At 46.9% G+C, this 27178-nt stretch overlaps 1 protein-coding gene across 1 annotated transcript; it reads right to left on the bottom strand.

Annotated features, from left to right (window-relative positions):
• Window positions 1-7964: 7964 nt before the first annotated feature.
• LOC130296599 (keratin, type I cytoskeletal 14-like) lies at window positions 7965-17109 on the bottom strand. The gene is made up of 8 exons (XM_056548312.1): window positions 16924-17109; window positions 16693-16775; window positions 15321-15477; window positions 14587-14748; window positions 12000-12125; window positions 11425-11645; window positions 9687-9721; window positions 7965-8050 (listed from the first exon to the last, which is right to left on the bottom strand). The coding sequence occupies exons 1-8, from the start codon at window positions 17092-17094 to the stop codon at window positions 7992-7994; spliced, it is 1014 nt and encodes a 337-aa protein (XP_056404287.1). The 5' UTR covers window positions 17095-17109; the 3' UTR covers window positions 7965-7991.
• Window positions 17110-27178: the final 10069 nt, after the last annotated feature.

Below are 27178 nucleotides of genomic sequence, written 5' to 3'. Positions count from 1 at the left end.
CAGACTACGGGCCAGACCAGGCCTTCCCCCTCCCCTGGCCGGGAAGGGGAGGAAAAGCAGAAACATTTTTTGAGGGCAGCCCCAGTAAGCTTCATACAGGGTTTGCAGGCATTACATTGTTGCCGCACACCCCAATCAAGAGGAGGACCAGGACAACTGCATCTGGTGGTTGAAGCCCGGACAGCCCCAAGTGGATCCATTGGGATCACACCGGGTCTGCCGTTTTATTAGGGGGAGCACTGTGACGGATCCTAGTGTCACCCTACCTACTTGGATGGACTTTAGGACATCACTATTTGTACCCCTCAGTTGATGTTGTCCAGTGACATAAAGCTCAGAGTTAAAATACTTTTATTTACTGTTTTCATACACTTTCTGCACGCCGTCCACTTTCGATGCACAATACACCTTTTGCACACAGTCTACTTTTTGCACACGGTTCACCTTTTGTACAATGCACTAATTCTACACATGATTCTCCTTTTTGCACACAGTCCAACTTCTGCACACCTCCACCTTTTGCACTCAAGGCACTGTATAGGGAGAGCTAATCACCTTTATTGTATTATCTCCCAGACTCACTGGCACCTGTATTGTCTTTACTGACCCTTCCCCCTGTGATGTCCTTCCTATAAAAGAAGACACTTGTTCCACAATAAAGACTTCTGATTTTATACCTGAAGTCTGGTGTTGCCTGGTTCTTTGGGTACAAGGATGCAATAATCTCTAGTTCTGCCTGGGGATATTGCCTGTGATATTCTGGGGCTTGTCATCCGGAAGGAGAAGTCACTTTTGGCGGAGTCAGTCCGTCACATCATCCCGCTGACGAATTTTGACAATTCGGGTGTCACTACGCAATTTGACAATTCGGGTGTTACAGCTCCACACATCGGCGCTGCCGTGCACTTTTGAACACACCAACAGGCTCAAGGACTGGCCCTCTTCTGCCTTCTTCACAAAGAAATGAGACTCTCCACCTTGGCTCGGCACAAGCCATCAATTCTCTGAAAGGTGCAGAGTCCACCACTTGAAAAGGGAGGGACTGCAGCACCAGCAACTTGGACAGGAGCACATTCAACTTCTGCGCCGTTGGATGAGTGGGCGCATACTGTTGTCTTTTGGACATGGCTTCGCTGATGGATTGTTGGCGGAATGGCTGACTAAAAGTGGGAGAAGCAGGAGCATCTGGAGCGACAGAAGGAGGGTTTGACACACAGCTCCCTTCGGCTGAGGTGGTGGAGCCTTGGCTGGATGAAGGAGGGAGCGGATGGCCACTGGGTGATGCAGCAGGCTGGACCACTACATCGGAGCCACGGTTCTCCCAGGCCACTTTATGGGGGTGAAGCATGTGTTGACGCAGGGCCGTGGTGCCAACATTGGTACCCTGGCCACACTTAACCTTCTGCCGACATATCTTGCACGTGGCTACGTGAACCTCCTCCGGATGCCTAATGAAAAATTGCTACATCGCCGAGTAGCTGATTTTCACTCTCCACATCACTACTTGGCCGCTGTTACGCCGAGCGCTCTGGGTCCCCGCTCCTCCCCGGAGTGCTCACAGCGTTCTCCTGTGCGCAGCGCCCCGGTCAGACCCGCTGACCGGGTGCGCTGCGATAATGTCCCCAGCCGGGATGCGATTCACGATGCGGGACGCGCCCGCTCGCGGTGTGCATCCCGACCCGCTTACCAGACTCGCTCCCCATCTATGCTGCCCCGGTGTGCGCGGCCCCGCTCCCTAGGGCGCGCGCGCGCCGGGTCTTTGCGATTTAAAGGCCCGGTGCGCCACTGATTGGTGCATGGGTTTTAATTAGTGTGTTCACCTGTGCACTTCCCTATATTACCTCACTTCCCCTGCACTTCCTTGCCGGATATTGTTGCCATTGTGTCAGTGAAAGCGTTCCTTGTGTGTTCCTAGCCTGTGTTCCAGACCTCTTGCCGTTGCCCCTGACTACGATCCTTGCTGCCTGCCCTGACCTTCTGCTACGTCCGACCCTGCTCTTGTCTAATCCCTTGTACCGCGCCTATCTCAGCAGTCAGAGAGGTTGAGCCGTTGCCGGTGGATACGACCTGGTTGCTACCGCCGCTGCAAGTCCATCCCGCTTTGCGGCGGGCTCTGGTGAAAACCAGTAGCAACTTAGAACCGGTCCACCGACACGGTCCACGCCAATCCCTCTCTGACACAGAGGATCCACCTCCAGCCTGCCGAATCCTGACAGCCGCCTAGCGGAGTAAGCGGCGCATGTCTCCTCCCCTTCTTGGCTGGGCAGTAGCTGCTGGCTGTCCTCTATTAGTTCGTCCTCAGTGAAAAGTGGAGCTAAACCCACAGCATAAGATACTTCTCTAGGAGAGGGAACAGCATAGGACAAAGGCAATGGGAGGAAAGGAACTGCTCCCGGGTCATGCCAACTGAGGGTTGTGTCTGAGGAACCCACCGACTGTTGACTGGGGGTGTCAGATGTCACTTGTGATGATGTGGATGAGCGTGTTAACCAATCGATGACGGTAGTTGGGTTGCTGGTCGAGACACGACCGCTGGGTGATAACGGGAGCTCAGGCCTCTCGCTGCCACTCGCCCCTAGTCTGCTGCCAACTCTGCCTGAAGTATTTAGGCCTCTGCTACTCCTCTGTGCACATCCTGGCACTTCTCTGCCTGACATACTTAGTGCATATATGAGGGTATTACAATACGCTACACTACTCTTTAAACAGTATTTGTCTAGAACAGCAGCAGGTGATTACTTATGGCTGTCCTTCACAGTATATAGGCCCTTGACAGATTAACAGGTACAAAATGTTACACTACTTGGATGTACGTATGCGGTATGCACTGATGAGGGCAGAAATATGCGCAACAATACGCAGAATAAAATCTGTATTTTTGTAAAACACCAGCCGGTGAATACCATTTTTTGCACTTTCACAGTATGTACACCCTTGACAGATTAACAGGTACACAGGTACAAAATGTTACACTACTTGGATGTACGTATGCGATATGCACTGATGAGGGCAGAAATAAATATACGCAGAAAAAAATCTAAAAATTTTTAAAAACACCAGCAGGTGATTACTTTTGCCAGGAGTCAGGACTTTCGCTGTATCTAGACTTGTTACAGATACAGAATAGTAGACTGCTTTGATGTAGGCATGTGATATGCACGTATGAGGGCAGAATGCACTACAGTCCACTGAAAAATAACTTACCGTATTTATCGGCGTATAACACACACTTTTTAAGCTAAAATTTTTAGCCTAAAGTCTATGTGCGTGTTATACGCCGATACACCCCCAGGAAAGGCAAAGGGAGAGAGGCCATCGCTGCCCGCTTCTCTCCCCCTGCCTTTCCTGGGGTCTAGAGCCCTGCTGCCGGCCCTTCTCTCCCACTGGCTATCGGCGCCGCTGCCCGTTCTGTCCCCCTGACTATCGGTGCCGGCGCCCCATTGCCGGCGCCGATAGCCAGGGGGAGAGAAGCGGCGCCGACAGCCAGGGGGAGAGAAGGGGCAGCGGCACCCATTGCCGGCGCCACTGCCCCGTTGCCTCCCCCCATCCCCGGTGGCATAATTACCTGTTGCCAGGGTCGGGTCCGCGCTGCTTCAGGCCTCCGGCGTGCGTCCCCTGCGTCGTTGCTATGCACTGCACGGCGCGGCGCATGACGTCAGTGCGCCGCGCCATGCAGTGCATAGCAACGACGCAGGGGACGCACGCCGGAGGCCTAAAGCAGCGCGGACCCGACCCCGGCAACAGGTAATTATGCCACCGGGGATGGGGGGAGGCAACGGGGCAGTGGCGCCGGCAATGGGTGCCGCTGCCCCTTCTCTCCCCCTGGCTGTCGGCGCCGCTTCTCTCCCCCTGGCTATCGGGGGTGAAAAAAAGCCTCAACAATAAGGCTCAACGTACTCACTTTTGCCCTAGGTGAATACTTTAGGGGGCGTAATTTCGAAAATGGTGTCACTTCTGGGGGTGCGGTATTGTTCTGACAACTAGAATGCTTTGCAAGATGAAGTGCGCCCTATAATTTGTATAATGATATCCTGAAAGCCAAATGGTGCTCCTCTCCTTCTGAGTCCCACCATGTGGCCATGCAACCAAATATGGCCTAAGTGGGGGTATTACCGAACACGGGACGAACAGTGTAATAAAATATGGGGCACATTTTCTACTTTTGAGATGCAATGTACAAAAAATATGTCCCACAAATGATGCATTTGCGATTTTTTTTTTTTTTTCATTTTCCCACTGACTTTGTAGCCATTCCAGCCACACAAAAGGTACTCAAAGTACTCACTTTTGGTCTAGATTAATACTTTAGGGGGTGTAGTTTCCAAAATGTCACTTGTGGGGGTTCTGTATGGTTTCTGGCAGCTAAAACCCTTTGCAGGCATGAAGTGCGGCCTATAATCCATTCGGCCTAATATGATGCCCTGAAAGCCAAATAGCGCTCCTCTCCTTCTGGGTCCTACCACATGGCCAAGAAACCAAGTATGGCCTAAGCGGGGGTATTTCCAAACAGGGCAGAGCAGCTCAATAAAATGTAGGGGGCATTTCTTTCAATATCAGAAGCAATGTACAAAAAATATGTCGCACAAATGATGCATTTGGGAAAAAAAGCTAATTTCGAATTTTTAACACTGACTTTGTAATAATTCCTGCCCAAAAACGATGGTGTTAAAATACTCACTGTACCTCCTAGCGAATACCTTGAGGGGTCTAGTTTTTAAAATGGGGTCTTTTTGGGGGCAGGGTTTCCTATGTTCTACTACCTTCAAATTTCTGCAAATCTACTTGTAATGTACTTTTTTTACATTTTCAAAATTTCAAGTCAAATTTTTAGGCTTCTAATTCATTTAAAATGTTAATTAAAAACAAAAAAAAATGCTTTCAAAATAAAGTAGACATCTGAAATTATAAGTTTCATGAACTATTTGGTCAGAAAGTATAAATATATGCAATCTATTAGTGTTAAAATAGCAAAAAATCTTTATTTATTAAAAATGTTATGATTTTTTGCATTGTAAAAAAAAAAAAAAAACTACAAATGATATCGGCTTACTTTTATTATGTACATGAAGGACAACTTGGGTCAAAAAAGCAAAGTCAGAATTAGCGTGATTGGCAAAACGTTACCAGAGTTATTCTCTAATAAAGTCAGACATCCCCGATTTGAAAAAACAGGCCTGGTCTTTCAGGGGCATATGTATTGGTGCTTAAGGGGTTAAAGAGACCTCTGTTATACTGTATTATTATTTTCTTTTGTTGCAACAATGGTGGAGATTTATCAAAACTTGTCCAGAGGAAAAGTTGCCCAGTTGCCCATAGCAACCAATCAGATCGCTTCTTTCATTTTTAACAAGGCCTCTGACAAATGAAAGAAGGGATCTGATTGGTTGCTATGGGCAACTGGGCAACATTTCCTCTGTACAGGTTTTGATAAATCTCCCCAACCATTCAATTTATCCAGCTCTTCCATAAATTTCAAGTGTATACTTTAAAATGCAGATCAAAACGTCCACCAACTCCTCCACTCACACCCAGTGCCCCATATCGTACACCCCAACACGTTTCGTGCGCATGCGCACGAAACGTGTTGGGATGTACGATATAGGGCACTGGCATCATGAATATGTTGTTACCATTGTATACACAGATCATGTCATACGATCTAATGCAGGGGTCTAAAACTCAAAGGATCTGGGGGCCGCGGGAAGTAGAGGCCGGGCCGCATCACGTATTCCACAAAAAAGAGTCATAGATTGTGTCAAGGAATGCTGGGAGTTGCAGTTACTAACTACAATGCCCAGCATGTCCTGATACAGCCTATGGCTCTGCAGGTGACCCAAAACTACAACTCCCAGCATGTTGCACCATAACCTATACTGTACTACTAAATAGTGCAACATGCTGAAAGTTGTAGTTTCGGTCAGCTGCAGAGCCATAGGCCGTATCAGGGCATGCTGGGAGTTCTAGTTACTAACTACACTGCCCAGCATGCCCTGATACACCCTATGGGGGGAGATTTATCAAAACCTGTGTAGAGGAAAAGTGTAGCAGTTGCCCATAGCAACCAATCAGATTACTTCTTTCATTTTTAACAAGGCCTCTGCAAAATGAAAGAAGAGATCCGATTGGTTGCTATGGGCAACTCAGCAACTTTTCCTCTGGACAGGTTTTGATAAATCTCCCTCTATGGCTCTGCAGCTGACCTAAACCTATAATGCATGTTGTACCATAACCAATAATTTCACATCAAACATTTGCGAAAAGGCTTGGCATCACATCACTCACAAGTGGCACTGTGTGGCAGCCCAAAATGGCGCGGAGAGATGCAAACTCCTCTCCGGTGAGGCCTCGTGACGTCACTGAAATAGTTACTTAGTTACATAGTTTATAAGGTTGAAAACAGACAAGAATCCATCAAGTTCTCCTATAGCCCTACTGTGTTGCTGTTGTGTTCCTTCCTGGTAACAGACGTGCCTGCATCCGGCACGTCTGTTACCAAATGCTGTTAAAGGTCCCTGAGTAACTAATGGCCCGGGGGGAGGGGTGTTCTGGGGTTAGCAGTGTCTGAGTCCCCCAGTGCCCGACCTGTTAGTCCGCCCATGGCGTGGGCTGCATTAACACTGAACTTTGCTGTTAAGTAAAGGGCCGCAAAATATTGCCCTGTAGGCCGAGAGTTTTAGATCTCTGATATAATGGCTTATTTGGGAATCAACCTATAAGAAAAAAAGTTCCTGATGACAAGTTATTGATTTTAAAGTAATAACCAAAAGGGCATTTTGTTTTGCTAGTTATTTGAGACCTATTACTTATTACATCAAAGCCCGGGTCTAACATATCCTCTGGAATTCTAGTGGGCCAATTCTGCTTTTTTTTTTTTTATTACAATATTAAAGGGGTATTCCATCCATAGACATATTATCCCCTATCCAAAGGATAAGATGTCTGATCGCTGGGGGAGCCCGCCGCAGGGACCCCCACAATCTTCGTGCAGCCCCCGCATTCTATGCGAGGCTGTTGCTCTAGTCTTGGAAACCACTGTATTTCCGGGACTGGAGGCGTGACATCACGCCACGCCCCCTCCATTCATGTCTATAGGAGGTGGCGTGACGATGGGCCCCTGCAATCAGACATCTTATCCCCTATCCTTTGGATAGGGGATAAGGTGTCTATGGCCGGAATAGCCCTTTACATTTTTTTACAGTAAACCCAACTATGGGTACATTGTTACATACGGTCACTAATATCACAGGCATAAATATACAGACATTTGAGACGCTTGCATCATGATAGGTAAATGTTTATTGGAAACAGTTATATAAATACATAAACATAGTATAATAGAAGAATGACAATACAGTCCAAGAGCCAACATTTTTTTCATGTACACGCACAACAGAGTCCGTGTAGGAGACCATTCTAGATCTCTGGGATATGTGGGATTACAATGCAATGGTTTTTCTGTGGTGGGTTACATAACAAGTTGACAACATTTTATTATTTATTTATTTTTATTTTTTTTGGGGGGGGAGGAGGAAAGTATCTGCCAAAATTTTGGTTAAACACTAATAGATATATACATATGTTTTTTATGAATTGCTATCTATTTGTATGGGTTTTAGAATAAAGGCATCTCTAGTGGTGGGATATACTCTACACCAGCCAATGACTTCGATGAGTTAAACAGGAACATATATTGGATTATTTGAAATTTCCACTGATCAACCCAAAATCCCGGCTTAAGGAGTCACATCCGACTTATAATAATACTTCTCCTAATTTGAAACCTATAGAACATGTCTATAGTAATCAATAGCATATTGCCAAATGTTTGTCCCCCACAAACCATTGAACCAAAAATCACTTGCTTAATACATCCAATGACTAATACACAGAAAAAGAGGAAATATAAGAGATATAGAATTACATTTCTTAAGCATTTTTTTTTTATAATTTATACTTGGTCTTCAGATTTCTTCATTAAGGGTCTGATACAATTAGCATTTGGGTTCATGGCCATGCTCGGGAGAATGTTGGACTGTTTTGTGGTGAGATCCTAAAAATAGCAAACAAATAAAGGTAGGGTTATTTTACAAGAAATATTACCATAGTTATACAAATACAAGAGCTTTTATTTTGGATATATTACGTAAAACGTGCTGTATGCTCCACAGGAAGTTCTTTTCTTTTTGAATTTCTTTCCAGTGTGACCACAGTGCTCTCTGCTGACACCTCTGTCCATGTCAGGAAATGTCCAGGGCAAAAGCAAATCACCACATAAAACCTATCCTGCTCTGGACAATTCCTGATATGGACAGAGGTGTCAGCAGAGAGCACTGTGGTCAGACAGAAATTAAATTAAAAAAGAAAAGAACTTCCTGTGGAGCATACAGCAGCTTATAAGCACTGGAATGATTAAGATTTTAAAGTAGTAATAATTTACTAATCTGTTTAACTTTCTGGCCGCTGTTGATTTAAAATAAAATGTTTTCCACCGGGGGCCCCCTTGTAGAGCTGGTTATCACCAGCACTTCGCTAACCATGGAGAAGAATAGAACTTTGTCCCTAATATAGAGAGGGTATACGATGAAACATGATTGCAGTAACTTTACTGAATCTCTGCTTAAAAAAAAAAAAAGAAGAGATGAGCAAATCAGATATTTGTTTCGGGTTTAATTCAGTGAATCTGACCATCAGATTTATTTTAGATTTGGATCAAAAGTTCCCTAATTACCCTGTGATTGCCAATGCAAAGTATGTACAGGAGCAGGGAATCCTGTCAAGGCCAGGAGGCCCTGTTCCTGCATAGTACACTGAGAGGTTTGTCCATGTGCAGAGCACCCAACCTAGTGCACCTCTGAGTCGCTCAATGTACTGGAGCAGGAACAAAATAATTCCAAAATAGTTTACAAAAAATTTAGATTTAGAACCAAAATGTATTTTTATTTTTTTGGGTGAACCTCAGATTGATTCAGATTTGTGCCAAATTGATTTACTTATCATTAAATGATGACCCCCCTAATTTGCATTTGTCACCAAATAACATAATTTCCTATCCCAGCGACCTCTGAGTTTTGTTTCTAAATATCTTGTCACAAACAGGAATCCTGATAGGTGCCTAGGAGAGGGGGAGCATTTATGGAAGATATCTAACGTGGGAAAACACATGCTTAAAGGGGCATTCCAGGAAAAAACTTTTATATATATATATATCAACTGGCTCCAGAAAGTTAAACAGATTTGTAAATTACTTCTATTAAAAAATCTTAATCCTTTCAGTACTTATGAGCTTCTGAAGTTAAGGTTGTTCTTTTCTGTCTAAGTGCTCTCTGATGACACCTGTCTCGGGAACCGCCCAGTTTAGAAGAGGTTTGCTATGGGGATTTGCTTCTAAACTGGGCGTTTCTCGAGACAGGTGTCATCAGAGAGGACTTAGACAGAAAGGAACAACCTTAACTTCAGCAGCTCATAAGTACTGAAAGGATTAAGATTTTTTTTAATAGAAGTAATTTACAAATCTGTTTAACTTTCTGGAGCCAGTTGATATATATAAAAAAAAAAGGTTTTCCCTTGATAACCCCTTTAAACTATGGGATCGGACCGCAGATAGGTAGAAAAAATGTAATTGTGTTGTGTTCTGTAAAGTTGGTGGAATTCTCATTACTACAATCATCCATCCATTCATAACTTACCATGGTGTCCACTTGACATGTGATGTTCAGAAACACTGTAAAAGTAAAGCAGAGCATGGCTCAAGTCAGGGAATAGGCAACTGATAAAGCTCACTTCACCAAGGAGGAAAACGGCACTTGTCCGCTACCCTTTTCCAACACCCTATAAACTTCTACCTTCAGAGTACTATCTATAGGTGCATCTATTGCATCGGTGGTAGAAAGGTAACTCGGAAGAATCTGTGATGTCTGGAGGGGCTAACGTATGTATTACAACATTAACATCTGCAGCAACTAAAAAAAAATTAAAGTGACGGAGCACTCACACTTCGACTTCTATCCGGAGGCTGAAGATTATCGTTCAGTCCCGATATTCCATGGCAGGGAGGCAAAGGTGTAATGAGGGAAGCCTCAGACGCCCGCGTCTGAGGCTCCCCTCGTTACACCTTCGCCTTCCCGCCATGGAATATCGGGACTGAACGATAATCTTCAGCCTCCGGATAGAAGTCGAAGTGTGAGTGCTCCGTCACTTTAATTTTTTTAGTTGCTGCAACTGATAAAGCTTCCTACCAGCAAATCAACCATATGATAGCATCATTTTGCAGGGTTTGTGTGGGGGGGGGCTGCCAGTGAGAACTAAGATATATTCAAATTCAGTGTGCAATCATCTATCCAGCCATAACATCAGTTTGTGGGGGTAAATCATTGTGGCAGATTCAACTTAAAGGGGTACTCCGGTGGAAAACAATATTTTTTAAAATGAACTGGTGCCAGAGAGTTAAACAGATTTGTAAATTGCTTCTATTTAAAGATCTTAATCCTTCCAGTACTTATCAGCTGCTGTATGCTCCACGGGAAGTTCTTTTCTTTTTCAATTTCTTTCCAGTCTGACCACAGTGCTCTCTGCTGACACCTCTGTCCATATCAGGAACTGTCCAGAGTAGGAGCAAATCCTCATAGCAAATCTCTCCTGCTCTGGACAGTTCCTGCCATGGACAGAGGTGTCAGCAGAGAGCACTGTGGTCAGACAGAAAAGAAACTAAAAAAAAAAAAATAAGAACTGCCTCTGGAGCATACAGCAGCTGATAAGTACCGGAATTATTACAATATGTTAATAGGAATAATTTACAATTTGAGTAGAATACAGACATAGCGCACATCTACATCTATCGTGGCGAGTGGGCTTGTACTTTTTGATCAAAAATGTATAATAACAACCTGTTAGTTTTTGATATTGTGCTGAGAAGCAATCAGATCATTATACAAGATTGTAGATGTGCGCTATGTCTGTATTCTACTCGAATTCAGATTTTTAAATTACTTCTATTAAAAAATCTTAATCCTTTCAGTACTTATGAGCTTCTGAAGTTAAGGTTGTGCTTTTCTGTCTAAATGCTCTCTGATGACACGTGTCTCGGGAACCGCCCATTTTAGAGGAAGTTTGCTATGGGGATTTGCTTCTAAACTGGGCAGTTCCCTAGACAGGTGTCATCAGAGAGCACTTAGAAAAGAATAACTTTAACTTCAGATGCTCATAAGTACTGAAAGGATTAAGATTTTTTAATAGAAGTAATTTACAAATCTGTTTAACTTTCTGGAGCCAGTTGATATATATATAAAAAAAAATTTTTTTCCTGGATAACCCCTTTAAGATCCAAACAGCAGGACTATACATGATCAGCTAATCTTAAAATGATTGTCCAAAATGTCTAAAATTACTAAAATGAGTAACATTTGTATACTTTAATGATATACATACTGGATATCATGCCCATCTAGAAGGCGTTTGTAAGTGGCGATTTCCATCTCCAGGTGGGTCTTCTGGTCCATAAGGATTTTGTACTCGTAATTCTGACGTTCCAGATCGGACCTGATTTGTGCCAGCTGACACTCCACATTGTTGATCATTGCTTGTAGCTGGTCAATTTGGTTGCCATAGGTAGCCTGAGTCTCTGCCAAAGTGGATTCCAAGGCTGATGTCTTATGTAAAGATAGTAAAACAAACATAAATTAAGTTAAAAAATATAATTGGTTGTGGTTTAAGGGGTACTCTTGAAGGTTTTGTTCAAAATGCTTGGAGCCGGAGGCCATGATTGGGACATCTCGGCCACCCCCCATGGAATGTCACATCACATCTCCTCCATTCATGCCTATGGGAGGGGGCGTGTCTGCCGACACGCCCCCTCCCTTAGACATGAATGGAGGGGGTGCTTCATGACATCACAAGGGGGTGTGGTCGTGACATCCACAGGAACCCAGCATTAGGGGATAAGATGTCTAGCAGCGGAGTACCCCTTTAAGCCTAATTTAAATAAATCCATAAATTGTCCTTACCATGCTTAGTTGGCTCTCCAGTTCAATCTCCAGAGTCTGAACGGTGCGTTTCAGTTCAATGACCTCAGTTTGAACAGATTGTAGCTGTTCGGAACCGGAAGCCACTTGACGGTTCAACTCTTCAATCTATAAAAACAATTATAGACAATGGCCCTCATTTACTTAGAAAATCGGGTTGTAAGTCTTTGGCCCTCATTTACTATTCTAAACAAGACTTGATTTACTATTCTAAACTAGACTTGTTTTGTCGGGTTTTTTTGTTGCATCTTTGTCTGCGACATGTCGCAGACATCGTGCGCCGGTCTGCGACACAATGCGACATTTTTTCCCGACGGACCTGATGTGGATTCTCCCAAACCCGAAAAAGGGGCGTAACCCGACATTTCTGAGCTTTCCCACGTATTTATAAAGGTTTCCAACCCAAATTTCTTCAATTGTTGTGGATTTTTTCCCGACAGCTCAGAGGAGTTGGAAACCAAAACCAACAAAACCCACGTGCGACAAACAGGATGCGACATAATAATAAATACCAGGGGAAAAAGCAGTCGGGTAAGAAAGCAACATAGACTTACAGCCCGATTTTCTAAGTAAATGAGGGCCAATGTTGCTTTCTTACCCGACTGCTTTTTTCCCTGGTATTTATTATTATGTCGCATCCTGTTTGTCGCATGTGAGTCTTTTTGGCTTGGTTTCCAACTCCTCTGAGTTGTCGGGAAAAAATCCACAACAATTGAACAAATTTGGGTTGGAAACCTTTATAAATACGTGAGAAAGCTCAGAAATGTCGGGTTAAACCCCCTTTTTCGGGTTTGGGAGAATCCACATCGGGTCTGTCGGGAAAAAATGTTGCATCGTGTCGTAGACTGGCGCACAATATCTGCGACATGTCGCAGACAAAGATGAGACAAAAAAACCCGACAAAACAAGTCGGGTTTAGAATAGTAAATGAGGGCCAATGTCAATTTCCATTAAAGTGTTTGGATTACCGTATATAGACAGATATTTAATACTTTGAGGCCCTCAATTGTTTCAGTGGAGGCCATGATTGCCATTTGGCACATGATGATAAGAAATAAAAAGCCAATCCACTAGTTTAACCTTTGGCTTCGAAGTCTGAATTTAGAAAGTATGAGGATAGAGATCTCCACAATTTTGACATCGGGCTTGACAACTTTGAGTGATGGCTAGAAAATTGTCTAGATTACAACATTTAAAGGGAACACATCACTTGTAATTAAAAGGGTTATCCAGGAAAAAACTTTTTTTTTTATATATCAACTGGCTCCAGAAAATTAAGCAGATTTGTAAAGGAATTCTATTAAACAATATTAATCCTTTCAGTACTTCTGAGCTGCTGAAGTTGAGTTGTTCTTTTCTGTCTAAGTGCTCTCTGATGACACCTGTCTCGGGAACTGTCCAGAGTAGAAGTAAATCCCCATAGCAAACCTCTTCTACTGTGTGCAGTTCCCGAGACAAGCAGAGATGTCAGCAGAGAGCACTGTTGCCAGACAGAAAAGAACATCTCAACTTCAGCAGCTGATAATTATTGAAAGGATTAAGATTTTTTAATAGAAGTAATTTACAAATCTGTTTAACTTTCTGGAGCCAGTTGATATTGTATATATATGTATATATATATATATATATATATATATATATATATATATACATATATATATATATATATATAAAGTTGTTTCCTGGATAACCCCTTTAAATTGCACAGAATCTTGTTATAGAGCAGATGGAGCTGAGCAAATTAATATTTAATTTTGTGGGGAAAGTTTCAGGATAACTTGCCATTTATTTATGTTAATCACTGCTCTTTCTTAGGGGTCCAGTGGGTAGAATAACTCTTGAAAACCTTCAATCACCGATAAGACCACCTACTGGTGGAAAACAATTTTTTTTCCATATCAACTGGCTCCAGAGAGTTGATCAGATTTGTAAATGATCCTACCAGTACTTATCAGCTGCTGTACAGTACAGAGGAAGTTGTGAAGTTCTTTTCTATCTGACCACAGTGCTCTCTGCTGACCCCTTCATCCATATCAAGAACTGTCCAGAGTAGGAGCAAATCCCCACAGCCAGCCTCTCCTGCTTTGGACAGTTCCTGAGATGGACAGATGTGTCAGCAGAGAGCACTGTGGTCAGACAGAAAAAAAAACACTCAGCTTCCTCTGTAGTATACAGCAGCTGATAAGTACTGGAAGAATAAACATGATTTACTAAAAGTAATTTACAAATCTGTAAAAATTTCTGGCACCAGTGGATTTGAATTGTTTTTTTTTTTCCACCGGAGCACCCCTTTAAAATGTAAAAATTGCAGGTTATAAAGAAACATTTTCTGTGCCTCCTTGCACTATAACATTACACTGACAGATTGTATTGCATTTTAAATGTGGCAGGTTCCCTTTAACTCTGAAATTTAAATGCCCCCCCCCCCCCCCCCCATAACATAACATGTATTGTATCACTGGACTTTAAGGTTGGACAAGCTATCTTAAGCAGTCAGAGTGATCATCATGCTGAGATAACATTTGCACCCGGCCATCTCTCCATATTGTATATCATAGAAGGACATTACCCTTTGCCTGAACATGTTCTCTGCATCCCTCACGTTTCTCTCCATCAGATTCTCATATTCATCACGGATTTCAGACAGGGATCTGTTCAAGTCGATAGATGGGGCAGCATTCAATTCAACATTAATTCTGGCTCCAAGTTGAGCCCGAAGACAGTTCACTTCCTATGGTACAAGACAAAGTTTACACTGTTATAAGGGTCTGCTTGGTCCATCAACAGATGCCTTGCTTCAGTTTTATGGATTTTGCCTAAGTTTAAAGGAAATTTGTCACCAGTGTCACCTGCACTAATCTGTCAGTACCGACAGGTAGTGCAGGTGACACTGATGACAATGGTACTTACCTTGTCCTGTTCCGTGCAGGGGATCTCCGGTAATCTCCTCCGTTAACTTCCGGCTTGGGGCACGGGCGGAGCTTAGTGACATCACCGCTGCTATTCTCCAGCAGGGGGAGCCACCATAGAGCAGCAGCGGCTTGGGGCATGGGCGGAGCTGAGTAATGTCACCTCTGCTGGGTCTCGCTGCTAGAGAACAGCAGCGGTGATGTCACTAAGCTCCGCCCGTGCCCCAAGCCAGGCCAGAGCTGAAGTTAACGGAGGAGACTACCAGAGATCCCCTGCATGGAACGGGACAAGTTAAGTACCATTGTCATCAGTGTCACCTACACTACCTATCGGTACCAACAGGTTAGTGCAGTTGACACTGGTGACAGATTTCCTTTAATACAGCTATAGTACCTCCGCGTGATTTCTTTTCATCTCCTGTAATTCTTCTTGGAGGTTTTGAACTTGCGTCTGGAGATCACAGTTGTCTCGGTTAAGTCCTTCAAGGACCCTTCGTAGGGCATTCACATCAGATTCAGCATTGTTGCGCATGCTGAGCTCCATCGCATACCTGGGGAGTACATGAGAGACATTTATTTACTGCAGCCAACAAACTAAAGAAGAGAAAAGTGTTCATTGTAGGGAGCATGAGTAGGCTACGTCTTTCTATGACATCTACTTTTCCTAAAAGGAAACTTGACTCTTTCCATTTCCCCTTTTATAACATTTTGTCTTATGCACATTTTACTAGTCAGAAGATCATTTCCAAAAAGCTACAGTCTAAACAATGTGCTCAAATGAACACTTAAAGTGTTCCTGTCTTTAAACAAATCTTTTGACATCTACCATCAAAAAAGCCAATTTTAGACATATTTTATGCAAAATGGCATCAACAGAAGAGAGATGAAATAGTACTATGGAGAATCAGCACAGTCCAAAAAGTATGGTAATACACACACATATATATATATATATATATATATATATATATATATATAACTATTGAGAAAAAACATCACATAATGGCGTGGTTCAATCCATATTAGACAACATGGAACTTAGGACCAATTATACTTGAGGGATTACCACTTAAACAGGCTGTCACACCCCCTGCCATAGGCAGGACCCCCGCGATCAGGCATCTTATCTCCTATCCTTTGGATAGGAGATAAGATGTCTAAGCGCCGGAGTACCCCTTTAATGTTCAATAAAGATTGATACATTTTGCAAAAAATATGTATGCAATTGTCTATTTTTGATGGTAGATGTGTTTAGGGTAAGCCAGTTGCACTTTAGGCATATGGCCGTTCTTTTGAGGTATAAAATCTTTCGACATGTTGAAGACCCCCACAAATTGTTAGAACGAGCGTGGAGAAGCAAGAGGATGCGCGCTTCACTCCCCACCTCACTGTAATCTTCATCCAGTTGACATTCATTTTAAGTTTTAGGGGCTCTACGTCTGCAAATAGATGGAGATGACAGTGATCTGGGGAGTGAAGTGCTCAGTCACACACTTTTCCCCACTCATTCTAAAGATCCTGAGGGTCTAAACACACTGACAGATCAAAACTTTTGACGTGTCTGTGGAGCATGTCAACAGTTTTGTTAAACGAGAGGGACACTTTAAGGAACGACAATGTAATATACTTGAGCCCCTTTTTTGGGCCTAAAGGGGCATAATGCAATAGAAAGAACTCATGCACCGCCCCTGTTGGCACTGTACTAGGTATAACCCACTTTAATGTTGCTTTAATATACAGAAAGATACAAGAAAAGGGGAATATACTTGTCACGGAAGTCATCAGCAGCCAATCTAGCATTGTCAATCTGAAGAATGATCCTTGCATTTTCTAAGGTAGCTCCTTCGATCTGTAATATACATTGAAAGTCTCAGTTTAGATTATGTTAGAATATTATAAATTATACATTTTATAATTGTAGATTTAATAAAAGTTTTTTTTTTTTAGTTATGGTGTTCAGTAATATAAAAAATATTGTTATAAAAAAAATGTTCTACCTGGTTCTGGAGTTCTGAGATGATTCTGAAGTACTGACTAGAGTCAGGAAGAGAGCTGGGGGCATTGTTGGCATACCACTCACAGATCTTGCGTTCCAGTTGGGCATTCTCCTGTTCAAGGGCACTCACTTTGTCCAAATAGGAAGATAAGCGTTCGTTCAATATCTGCATGGTTTGTTTTTCATTGATACTAAGCAGACCATCGTTCTTCCAACCACCATGGCCTGAGCTGCTCATGTGTGAATATTGGCTATGGCTTCCATAATGGCTGCTAGAGGGATGCTTGGAAAATGAGAAGGCTTTACAGCTTGATCCACTATGGTGACTTTTAGATTTGAGGTTGCTTCCATGATGGGATATATGTGAACTTCCATGATGACTTTTATGTGAGCCTACATTATGGGACATATGAGAGCTTCCATGTTTATGGGTGCTTCCTAGATGGGACATGTGATGGAATCTTCCATGATGAGTTAAATTGGATCCCCCTGAGTTGTGGGATAAATGGGAGCTTCCATGGTGGGCTCCTCCTGAGTGGTGGGACATATGTGAGTTTCCGTGGTGGGCTCCTGCTGAGTGGTGGGACATATGTGAGCCTCCGTGATGGGTTCCTCCAGAGTGGTGGGACATATGTGAGCCTCCGTGATGGGTTCCTCCAGAGTGGTGGGACATATGTGAGCTTCCATGATGGGCTCCTCCTGAGTGGTGAGACAAATGAGAGCTTCCATGATGGATCAAATGGGATCCTCCATGCTGAGAGAAATGGGAACCTCCAAGATGGGATGAATGGGAACCTCCATGATGAGACAGATGTGATCCTCCATGATGGGCTGTAGAACCATGGCTGAACATCTTGGAATGGCCTCCTGTGCTGATGCTCCCCTTATGGCCTCCAAAAGAAGAATGGTTGCTGGTATGTTTCATGTTGATGGAGAAGAGAAAGGAGTGAAATGGGAGAAAAGGCACAACTTACTAGATTTAAGTCTGGGAATGAAGTATGCTATCTCCTTCTCTACCTTTCTATTTATATATAAGAAGAAGGCGTTGCAGAAGTCCGTCTAACTTTATGGGATTTTCTAGCATCTTATTAGTGTTTGGCTTTATTGAGTATTAATACTTGGGCTGTTCAGCTAGAGCGTGTGTTTCTTTATGGCGTTTATAAAAGTGTGCTAAAGAAAGGTGGAGGGATTCCTACATATGTTATGATGCTGTACATCAGACATTTCCACACCCTTACAAATTACATAAACTCCTTATTTATTTCAAGATGAAAGTATTGGTACATTGTGAGTCTTGGCAACATCTGAGTAGGATATTTATAGGGAATGCATTAATGACCTTTTATGATCCATGAGTAAAGCAATGGTGTCATTATGACACAGTTGGGTGAGAGGGTAAATGTAATCAAACATTTACATATACAGTGATCCCTCAAGTTACAATATTAACGAGTTCCAGGATGACCATTGTAGGTTGAAACCAAGGTATGGAAACCTGGTACCGGTAATTGGTTTTGAATCCCCCAAAATGTCATCCCAAAATAGAAAAAAGTGAGGATTAAACAAAAATAAGTAGATAACTAATATAGATAAAGCAAATCCTTACATATAAAAGTAAGAAAGAGCTGCTGGAAGCTGTAAATCACTGTCTATGTCAGTGTTTCCCATCCAGGGGGCCTCCAGCGGTTGCAAAACTACAACTCCTAGCATGCCTGGAAAGCCGAAGGCTGTCCAGGCATGCTGGGAGTTGTAGTTTTGCAACAGGTGGTGGCACCCTGGTTGGGAAAGACTGATCTATATTGAGGACAGTGGTGTACTGATATGGAGTCTGGGTTGCCTGGCAGGGCTAGCCAGATGTCCGGTGGAAATCCAACTTGGTGGCTAGGTTGGCGCACTCCCGAGGTAGACACAGATACGATGTGGAGTTCTAAGGCTTTATTTCAGGTGCAGAACAACGCGTTTTGAGGGGGCACCCCTCTTCGTCAGGTTCATAACAAACAGTATGCATTACACTCTCCTATATACATAGAAAATGTCTAATTTTAGCGGGAGTACGGGTTGCGAGGTCAGCTGGGACGTCACTTGGCCCCGAGGTCCGCTGCTCGGTGGGCTTGTGCAGTACAACTTAAAGGAGTTCTCTAAGCTAAAACTTTTAACCCCCGCTGTGCCCGGGAGGTAAAACTATACATAATAAACTTTCACTTACCTGCCTACGATCCCCCGTTGTTCCAATATCGCCGTCCCGTTCTCCGGTCCCGGTCTCTTCCACTTCCTGCGGGTCGGTGACTTCACTCTGCGCTTAGCCTATCAGCGGCCACAGCAATGTCCCGTCGCAGCTGCTGATAGGCTGAGCGCAGAGTGAAGTCACCGACCCGCAGGAAGAGGAAGCTGACAGGGACCGGAGCACGGGCGGCGATATCGGGGGGATCGTAGACAGGTAAGTGAAAGTTTATTATGTATAGTTTTACAGCCCGGGCACAGCGGGGGATAAAAGATTTCAGTTGGAGAACTCCTGGGCCAGACCGCTTGCTAAGCGGGACCGACGGCCGGCTGCCTCCCAACATATACATTCAAAGTACGCAACAATGTTGTGCCTGCTCGCACAACAGAAAAAGGTGAGAATGCTTAGATTTTTTCTAAAAAATGCCTATTCTCGACTTACTACACCATGGAGCGCCATCTCTGCTTTTTTTCTCCGTGCTCTCTCTATATTGAGGGCAGGAGCTTCTTCAGGGTCCTGTACAGTACACCATGTCCTAAAAAAGTAATGGAGCTGCCCTTACCTAGTGTCCAAAGGAGCAGCTAACCGTGGCACAGGTAAAGAATACAGAACATGTAGTACTTCCCTGTATTGTAGGTAGGCACTACCAGACAGTCAGTGCACGCACTTCAGTAGTACAGGTGTAAATGTCCATTCTGTTTGGTCAGTTCTTCCGGCCATTGACACGTTTCACAGATCTGGACTGTCTGTAACATTGTATGTGGAGTCTGGTATCAAGTTACAATGGTCCAGAAAAGACCATCGTATGTTGAAACTATTGTATGTTGAGGCCATTGTAAGTAGAGGGATCACTGACTATATATTCTATGATTTATAAAAAAAAAAAAACATTCTCAATAATACCTAATATTTTTCTCTGGCAAGGGTTTCACTCCAGTACTGGAAGAACAAAGTGCCTGCTGTGTGGGGCTTGAGCGGAAAGGCCAGCTTATCACCTTAGCTATTGGGTGGCAAGAACTTGTGCAATTACCCTTTCTCTAAAGAAGCTGAATTGTTCCCAGACATGAAGGAATTGAAGCTGAAAAAAGGCCATGGAGGACTATGGAGAAAAAACAACAAAAAAAAAACAACAACCGCTGATTCTTTCATAGATAGCAAAACTCAGCACCCTGATCTATATGATCTACTAATACAAAGAGCCTACATCAGGTACTGGTGGTACTTCCTTCAAGGTTCCGGGCCAAATTAAACAAAAAATGGACCACCTAGCGATGGCTTTGCCCCCTTTCCCTACATTGTATGAGAGTCCAGACGGTCTGGGAGTATGGGGCCCTAAAATTTCTGATGATGGCCCTGTAAAGACATGTATGATGTCTGGTACTACCCCTCTGGAATGCAAGAGACACTATTTGGTACAGACAAAAGTTCTTTATTCCCTTCACACAGAGAAACAGGTATATATATATTTTTTTTTTTGGTGATCAGTACAACTTTATGTTGAAGGCAAGTGTAATGCTGACAGAAGAGGTACACAGCTTCTAGGCTTCTCTCATGACTAGGGGATCGTATAGATTCGCAGGCCTACTACCCCACCTTCCCCCCCTAAACAAGACACGACTCCAGTATTGTGGTAGTAAAGGCCACAGCGGACCATTTTAATAACCTTTTAACCAACAAAATATATAACTTTTCATATATAAATATAAATATCGTACAAAACACAGGGGTAATAACATAACCCCTAATAATCATGTAAAGTGCAAAAACCTTTTAACCCCTGAGATACACCAACCCCCAGCAGAAGGGGAGACCTGAAGACAACCAACTCCTATTCCCCTCCTACTTAGCCCTTAGTCGCCTCACCCCCTGACCCAAGGGCCCCACCTTCGGAGGATATCTACTGCCACGACTAGCTGAGTTCCATCCCAGCTCCACCAGGGCCGGTATAACCGGGCCACTGCCACCGTTTTCCCAGCCATGCCTCCAAGTCCCCTCTTTCATTCCAGCTGCTGCGACAAGCACCAAGCCCCTCCCAAAAGCACAATAAAGGGCGGGCGGGACAACTTTCCCTGCTGACCAGTGACTGACCCTCTTTCCGGTTCCTGTCCTCTCTTATCATCCTGCATTCTCCTCCCCCCCCCCATCTTCCCGCTCTCCCTACTGACCTATTGTTAACCCCTACTTGCTCCTCATACCCCCCCTGTCATGTGCCCCTTCCTTTCCCATACTGTCCTATACAGGGGCTCTCTTGACTAGGGGATCGTATAGATCCGCAGGCCTACTACCCCACCTTCCCCCCCTAAACAAGACACGACTCCAGTATTGTGGTAGTAAAGGCCACAGCGGACCATTTTAATAACCTTTTAACCAACAAAATATATAACTTTTCATATATAAATATAAATATCGTACAAAACACAGGGGTAATAACATAACCCCTAATAATCATGTAAAGTGCAAAAACCTTTTAACCCCTGAGATACACCAACCCCCAGCAGAAGGGGAGACCTGAAGGCAACCAACTCCTATTCCCCTCCTACTTAGCCCTTAGTCGCCTCACCCCCTGACCCAAGGGCCCCACCTTCGGAGGATATCTACTGCCACGACTAGCTGAGTTCCATCCCAGCTCCACCAGGGCCGGTATAACCGGGCCACTGCCACCGTTTTCCCAGCCATGCCTCCAAGTCCCCCCTTTCATTCCAGCCACGGCGGCCGGGTGTGAAACCTTACACCCGGCCGTCCCTCCACAAAGCCACGGCTCGCTCCACCACCACTCTAATGTCTAAAGCCCACATGTCGGAACCTATCCCATTAAGGTGAACCCCATCACCATCCATCAAGTCAACCGAAGGAACTTCCAGGTCGATATGCCTGACCACCAAACCCCCATTAGCTGCAACTAATTTACCCACCGCTTTGTTGACACGAGCCCTAGCCCTATTGACACAGCGCACAGACCGCGCCTGTCGCCACCTCAGCCTGGCCACGATGTCGGACCAAACCACAACCAGTCCAGGGAAAAGCGACCACAGCCGCAACATGTCCATCTTCACATCCCTAATTAGCGACCGAGAAGTACGCACAGCCAAGTCGTTCCCCCCCGCGTGCACAACAAGCACGTCCGGGGGACGATCCATCTCCACAAAAGTGTGCACGAACGGGAGGAGCTCCGACCACAAAAGCCCACCCCGCCCCAACCAGCGCACCTGAGCAACAGCCCTTGGGAAACCCAGCTGCCGACCATCCAGCCTCACCGCAGCCCTCACGCCACCCCTCCGTACATAAGAGTGACCCACAATCCAAATTAAGCAAGGACCAGTATCTGTAAGACACAAAAGGAACAAATAAACAGACCACAAACAAAACAATCACCCCCGCAACACCTACAGTAAATGAGGCCGGACATACACCTGGAACCGCCCAGACTCCCACCGGCCGATACGCTTGATCACCTCAGCCCCCAGCCCCCACCGGGCAGCCTTAGTGGCTGCCCCCATCCAAAACGAATGCGAGCTAAATTCCCCCGCCTCCCGACCGGCCAAAACCACACAACGACGAAAAACCTGAATGAACTGATACCGCGACAAGAACTCACCAGTCACATGCAGCAGCAATGGACCACCAACCCCCGGCCGCAAAGCCGCAAAAGCCCCGAAACACCTCACCGGACACATAGCCGACTCCCCATGCTCCGCCAAACGGACCAAAAACCCTCTACCCAACTGGTCCGTCTTTGACCTGCGCACAAAACAAAGACCGAATCCACTACACTCTCCTCCGTCCACTGCAAACCCCCCGACACTTTCCGACTAGGCGACACCAATTCCGAAACCCTAAAAGCACCAAAAAACGCCAGCGAAAATGCCAAACGAAACAGCACCACTTCGTAAGCAGACACACACACCTTATCCAACAACGACCCCAACCGTTCCAACAATGCAAAAGAGACCGGCCTGCGCGTGTCCCGCGCCGCAGCCCCCTTCCGGAAACCCTTCGCTGCATGCCGAACCAAAAACGACTTCGTCCCGTCCGCCAACCCCCAAACTTTAAACCAAAATGCCAACGCCGTCAGACGCTGACTCAAACCAGAAGGAGACACCCGCTCACCAAAACACCACCCCACATAAAAAAGCACTAACGCCTCCCATCCACCAGAACCATCCACCCCACCAACCTCAGAAAGCAACCCCTCCCACTCACGCCACCACCTACCATACCCTGACCAGGTGGACTCACTCACAGACCGCCGGACCAAAGCAAAGGCATCCCTCAGACCAGCTTCCATAGCCAAGCCGGGCATGAACAACCGTGCTCTTCCGCCGCCGGAGCCAACTCCCGGAACCGCTGCCACTGAAAGCGAGAAAGAGAATCAGCTGTAGTATTCTTCACACCCAGTACATGGCGAGCAATAAAACACGAATTCAACTCAAGCCCCCGCAGTACCAGCCGGCGCAGCAGGCACACCACAGGCGGAGAAGACGCAGTTTGCGCGTTCACCGCCTGAACCACCCCCAAATTATCACACCAAAAACAGATCTTATGGTTCCTAAGCCGAGCACCCCAAATCTCCACAGCCACAAGGATCGGGAACAACTCAAGCAGCGCTAGGTTGCGCACCAGACCAGCCTCCCTCCATTCCAGAGGCGACGTCCCGGCACACCACTGCCCCTGGAAAAAAGCCCCAAACCCACAACTACCAGAAGCATCTGTAAACAACCTCAGTGCTTCACTGGACACCAACTCCTCCATAACCAACGACCTCCCATTGTAAGACCCTAGAAATTCCTGCCAAATCAATAAATCCGCCCGCAAATCCGCTGACAACCGAACATAATGTTGCAGCCGCCTCACCCCCGCCGTGGCAGCCGCCAACCTCCTACAAAACACACGCCCCATGGGCATGATCCTGCAGGCAAAGTTCAAACGTCCTAACAGCGACTGCAAATCTCGCAACTGCAACTTCCGTACCCTGACCGCTCCCGACACAGCCTCCCGCAACTCCCTCAATTTATCACCCGGCAGCCTGCACTCCATCGTCACAGTATCTATCACTATCCCCAAAAACTTAATCTCAGTAGCCGGGCCCTCAGTCTTGTCAGGGGCTAACGGGACCCCAAACCTCCGGGACACACGTTCCATAGTCTGTAGCAAAACCCCACACAAAGCCGACCCCCCCGGATCCAGAAACAAAAAGTCGTCCAAATAGTGAAGAACTGAACCCACCTGCGCCTCCGACCGCACCGCCCACTCTAAAAACGTGCTAAAATACTCAAAATACGCACAAGAAATAGAGCACCCCATCGGGAGGCACATATCAACAAAAAACCGTCCCTCCCAACAACAACCCAACAAGTGGAAGCTGTCCGGGTGCACGGGGAGCAACCGGAACGCAGCTTCAATATCAGTTTTGGCCAACAGAGCCCCCTGCCCAAACCGCCGCACCCACGTCAATGCCTCGTCAAAAGAGGTGTAAGACACCGCACAAAGGGCAGGGTCGATGCCGTCATTCACCGACGACCCCTCCGGATGAGAGAGGTGATGAATGAGACGGAACTTGTTCTTCTCCTTCTTGGGCACCAGTCCCAGAGGAGACAAGCACAAAGTTGACAACGGCAAAGACTCAAACGGACCCGCCATACGGTCCAGCGCCACCTCTTTACCAAGCTTCTACGCCACCACGTCCGGATGAGCCAAAGCCGTGGACAAATTTCGCACCCCTTCAGTTCGGCCCCCAGACTCACAAGGAATCCGGAAACCACACTCAAACCCCTCCTTCAGCAACGCAGCTACGTGCCTATCTGGGTACCGGGCGAGGAACGGCAGCATCTCTGCCACCCTCACCGGCGTCGCCCCTCTTCGAGTCAACCTCCCCACCTCCTTTACCCTTGCCTCGCTTGAAGCACCGCGACAAACTGTGCGCGCCGCCACAACCCGAGCATTCGTGCTTGAAGCGGCAGTCCGCCCCAAAACAACACTGCCCCTCATTGTATTGCCAACAACATCCCTTACCCCCCCCAGCCGACCGCCCAGCCCCGGAGCCCGAGCCGCCGGCCCCTTCCCGAAAGGACTGCTGCCCAGTCCCAGTCTTCGGGCCCGACATGAGACGCATCCAAAGGCTGATATCCTTATGGTCCCGGCGTAACGCCGGACGCACAGCCTTCCTCTGGCGGAATTGCTCATCATACCGTAGCCAAGCGTTACCGCCGTAGACCCTATACGCTTCACCTATCGAATCAAGGTAGCAAAACAACGCTGAGCAATGCTCAGGTGCCTTCTCCCCCACCATGCTCGCCAAGATGGCAAACGCCTGAAGCCAATTAGCGAAAGTACGAGGTATCAGCCGATACCGCCGCCTCTCTTCCTCCTCCTTCTTAGACTCATCAGGCTTCACCCTATCTAAGTTAAACTTCTCCAAAGGGATCAGGGAAAAAATTTCCACATACTCCCCCTTCCAAATCCGCTCCCGCATCTCCGCCTTCAAATGCGCCCCTAACGGACCCTCAAAACAGACATAAACCTCACACTTAACCGAGTCCGCTAAGCGCACGCTATCCACAGCTTTATCAGGCACCACCACCGGCGCCGGCACCCCCGACCCAACCACAGGGGCGTAAACTACCGCCCCAGGCGCCTCCCCCACAGACGCCGACCCCGACACCACACCAGGCGCCACCGCAGCCCCCACCTGTTCAACCGCCGCCACCCCACTAACACCGGCACCAAACCCCCCTCCCGAGCCAGACACCCCCCCGGAGACCCCACTACAGACCCCCCGCGCCCTTGCAATAAAGACCTCACCTCCCGCAACAAATCATACAGTCCCTCGCCCACCCCCGCCCCATCGCCCCCAAAGCTGGTGGTGCACTCACCCAACCTCTCTGGGGCGGACCGCCCAGCGGCTGTGGCTCCAGACGATCCCGGACGATCCTTCCTCGAACCCGACTCCTCTCCAGACAGCAAGACACCTGCAGCCCGATTGGCCACGGTCGCGGCTCCACGTCGGTCTCCGTCAATGGCCACAGGGGAAGGGGCCAGCCCCCCCCCCGGCGCTGACTCTCAGCTCCACCCGTGCAGCGCCTCCAGCAGGCGACTCCTGCGGCTCCAAGATCTCCCCTTCTTCCTCGGACGAGCAGTGGGCTGGCCTTGTCACCAGACCCCCACGTACCAGATCAGCATGCGAACGACCCGCCAGCCGCAGACCTCCATCCCCGACCGGGGCCTCGGCGGTCACGACACCGGAGATCCTCCCCTCCAGACTGCAGCAGACCCTTTCCTCTCCAGAGGTGGGCGCACGTCTGGCCACCATCCTTGCTGGAGCACCCGCCGACGAGGCCTCTCCCCGGGCTGCAGCGCTTCCCCGAGACGCAGGCATGCCGGCAGCTCTCCTGCAGGCAGCCGTGCTGGACACCTCACCGGCCTCGAGGCCCCTACTCTGCGCCGCTGAGGAAGGCCCCGCCCCCCGCCCCCGGCCGTCACTCACTGGAGACCTGCGCCGAGACTGCCGGGGGAAGGAAGCGGGCGGGCTCCCCCTCCGTCGCACGGTACCGCGGCCCCGCCGGGAAGTCCTCCCAGCACCCCCACCGGCCGAGGAGGCCACTGAACGGGCAGGGGAAGCTGGAGGGGCCCCTGCCGGGCAATCCCGGCGACGCCGCGCACGCGGGACCGGCTCCGGGCTGAGTCGCTCAGGCGCCCGGGAACGCCGGGCGCTCGCTCGCGTGGCCACCGGAGAAGGCAGAGCCGCAACCACTGAGGGAGAACCCCACAGCTGCCGCTCCAACCACTCGGGACCCCGCTGCAGCACCTCGGCCTGTACCCGGCGCATGATCTCCTCGAGCGGCGAAGCCATCGCTGGTGAGTCCGACAACTTTCCCTGCTGACCAGTGACTGACCCTCTTTCCGGTTCCTGTCCTCTCTTATCATCCTGCAATCTCCTCCCCCCCCATCTTCCCGCTCTCCCTACTGACCTATAGTTAACCCCTACTTGCTCCTCATACCCCCCCTGTCATGTGCCCCTTCCTTTCCCATACTGTCCTAT

Source organism: Hyla sarda, chromosome 12, assembly GCF_029499605.1.
Source record: "Hyla sarda isolate aHylSar1 chromosome 12, aHylSar1.hap1, whole genome shotgun sequence".
NCBI lineage: Eukaryota > Metazoa > Chordata > Amphibia > Anura > Hylidae > Hyla > Hyla sarda.
The sequence above is the reverse complement of the archived record's forward strand: the minus strand, read 5'-3'. Positions and strand labels throughout refer to the sequence as shown.

Coding starts and splice junctions, on each gene's coding strand:
- LOC130296599 (XM_056548312.1), bottom strand. CDS start 17,094: ATGCAGATATTGAACGAACGCTTATCTTCCTATTTGGACAAAGTGAGT. Junction 14,749..15,320: donor TGAAAAGAAATCACGCGGAG/GTACTATAGCTG, acceptor CTTGTACCATAG/GAAGTGAACTGTCTTCGGGC. Junction 11,646..11,999: donor TGGAGAGCCAACTAAGCATG/GTAAGGACAATT, acceptor TCTTTACATAAG/ACATCAGCCTTGGAATCCAC.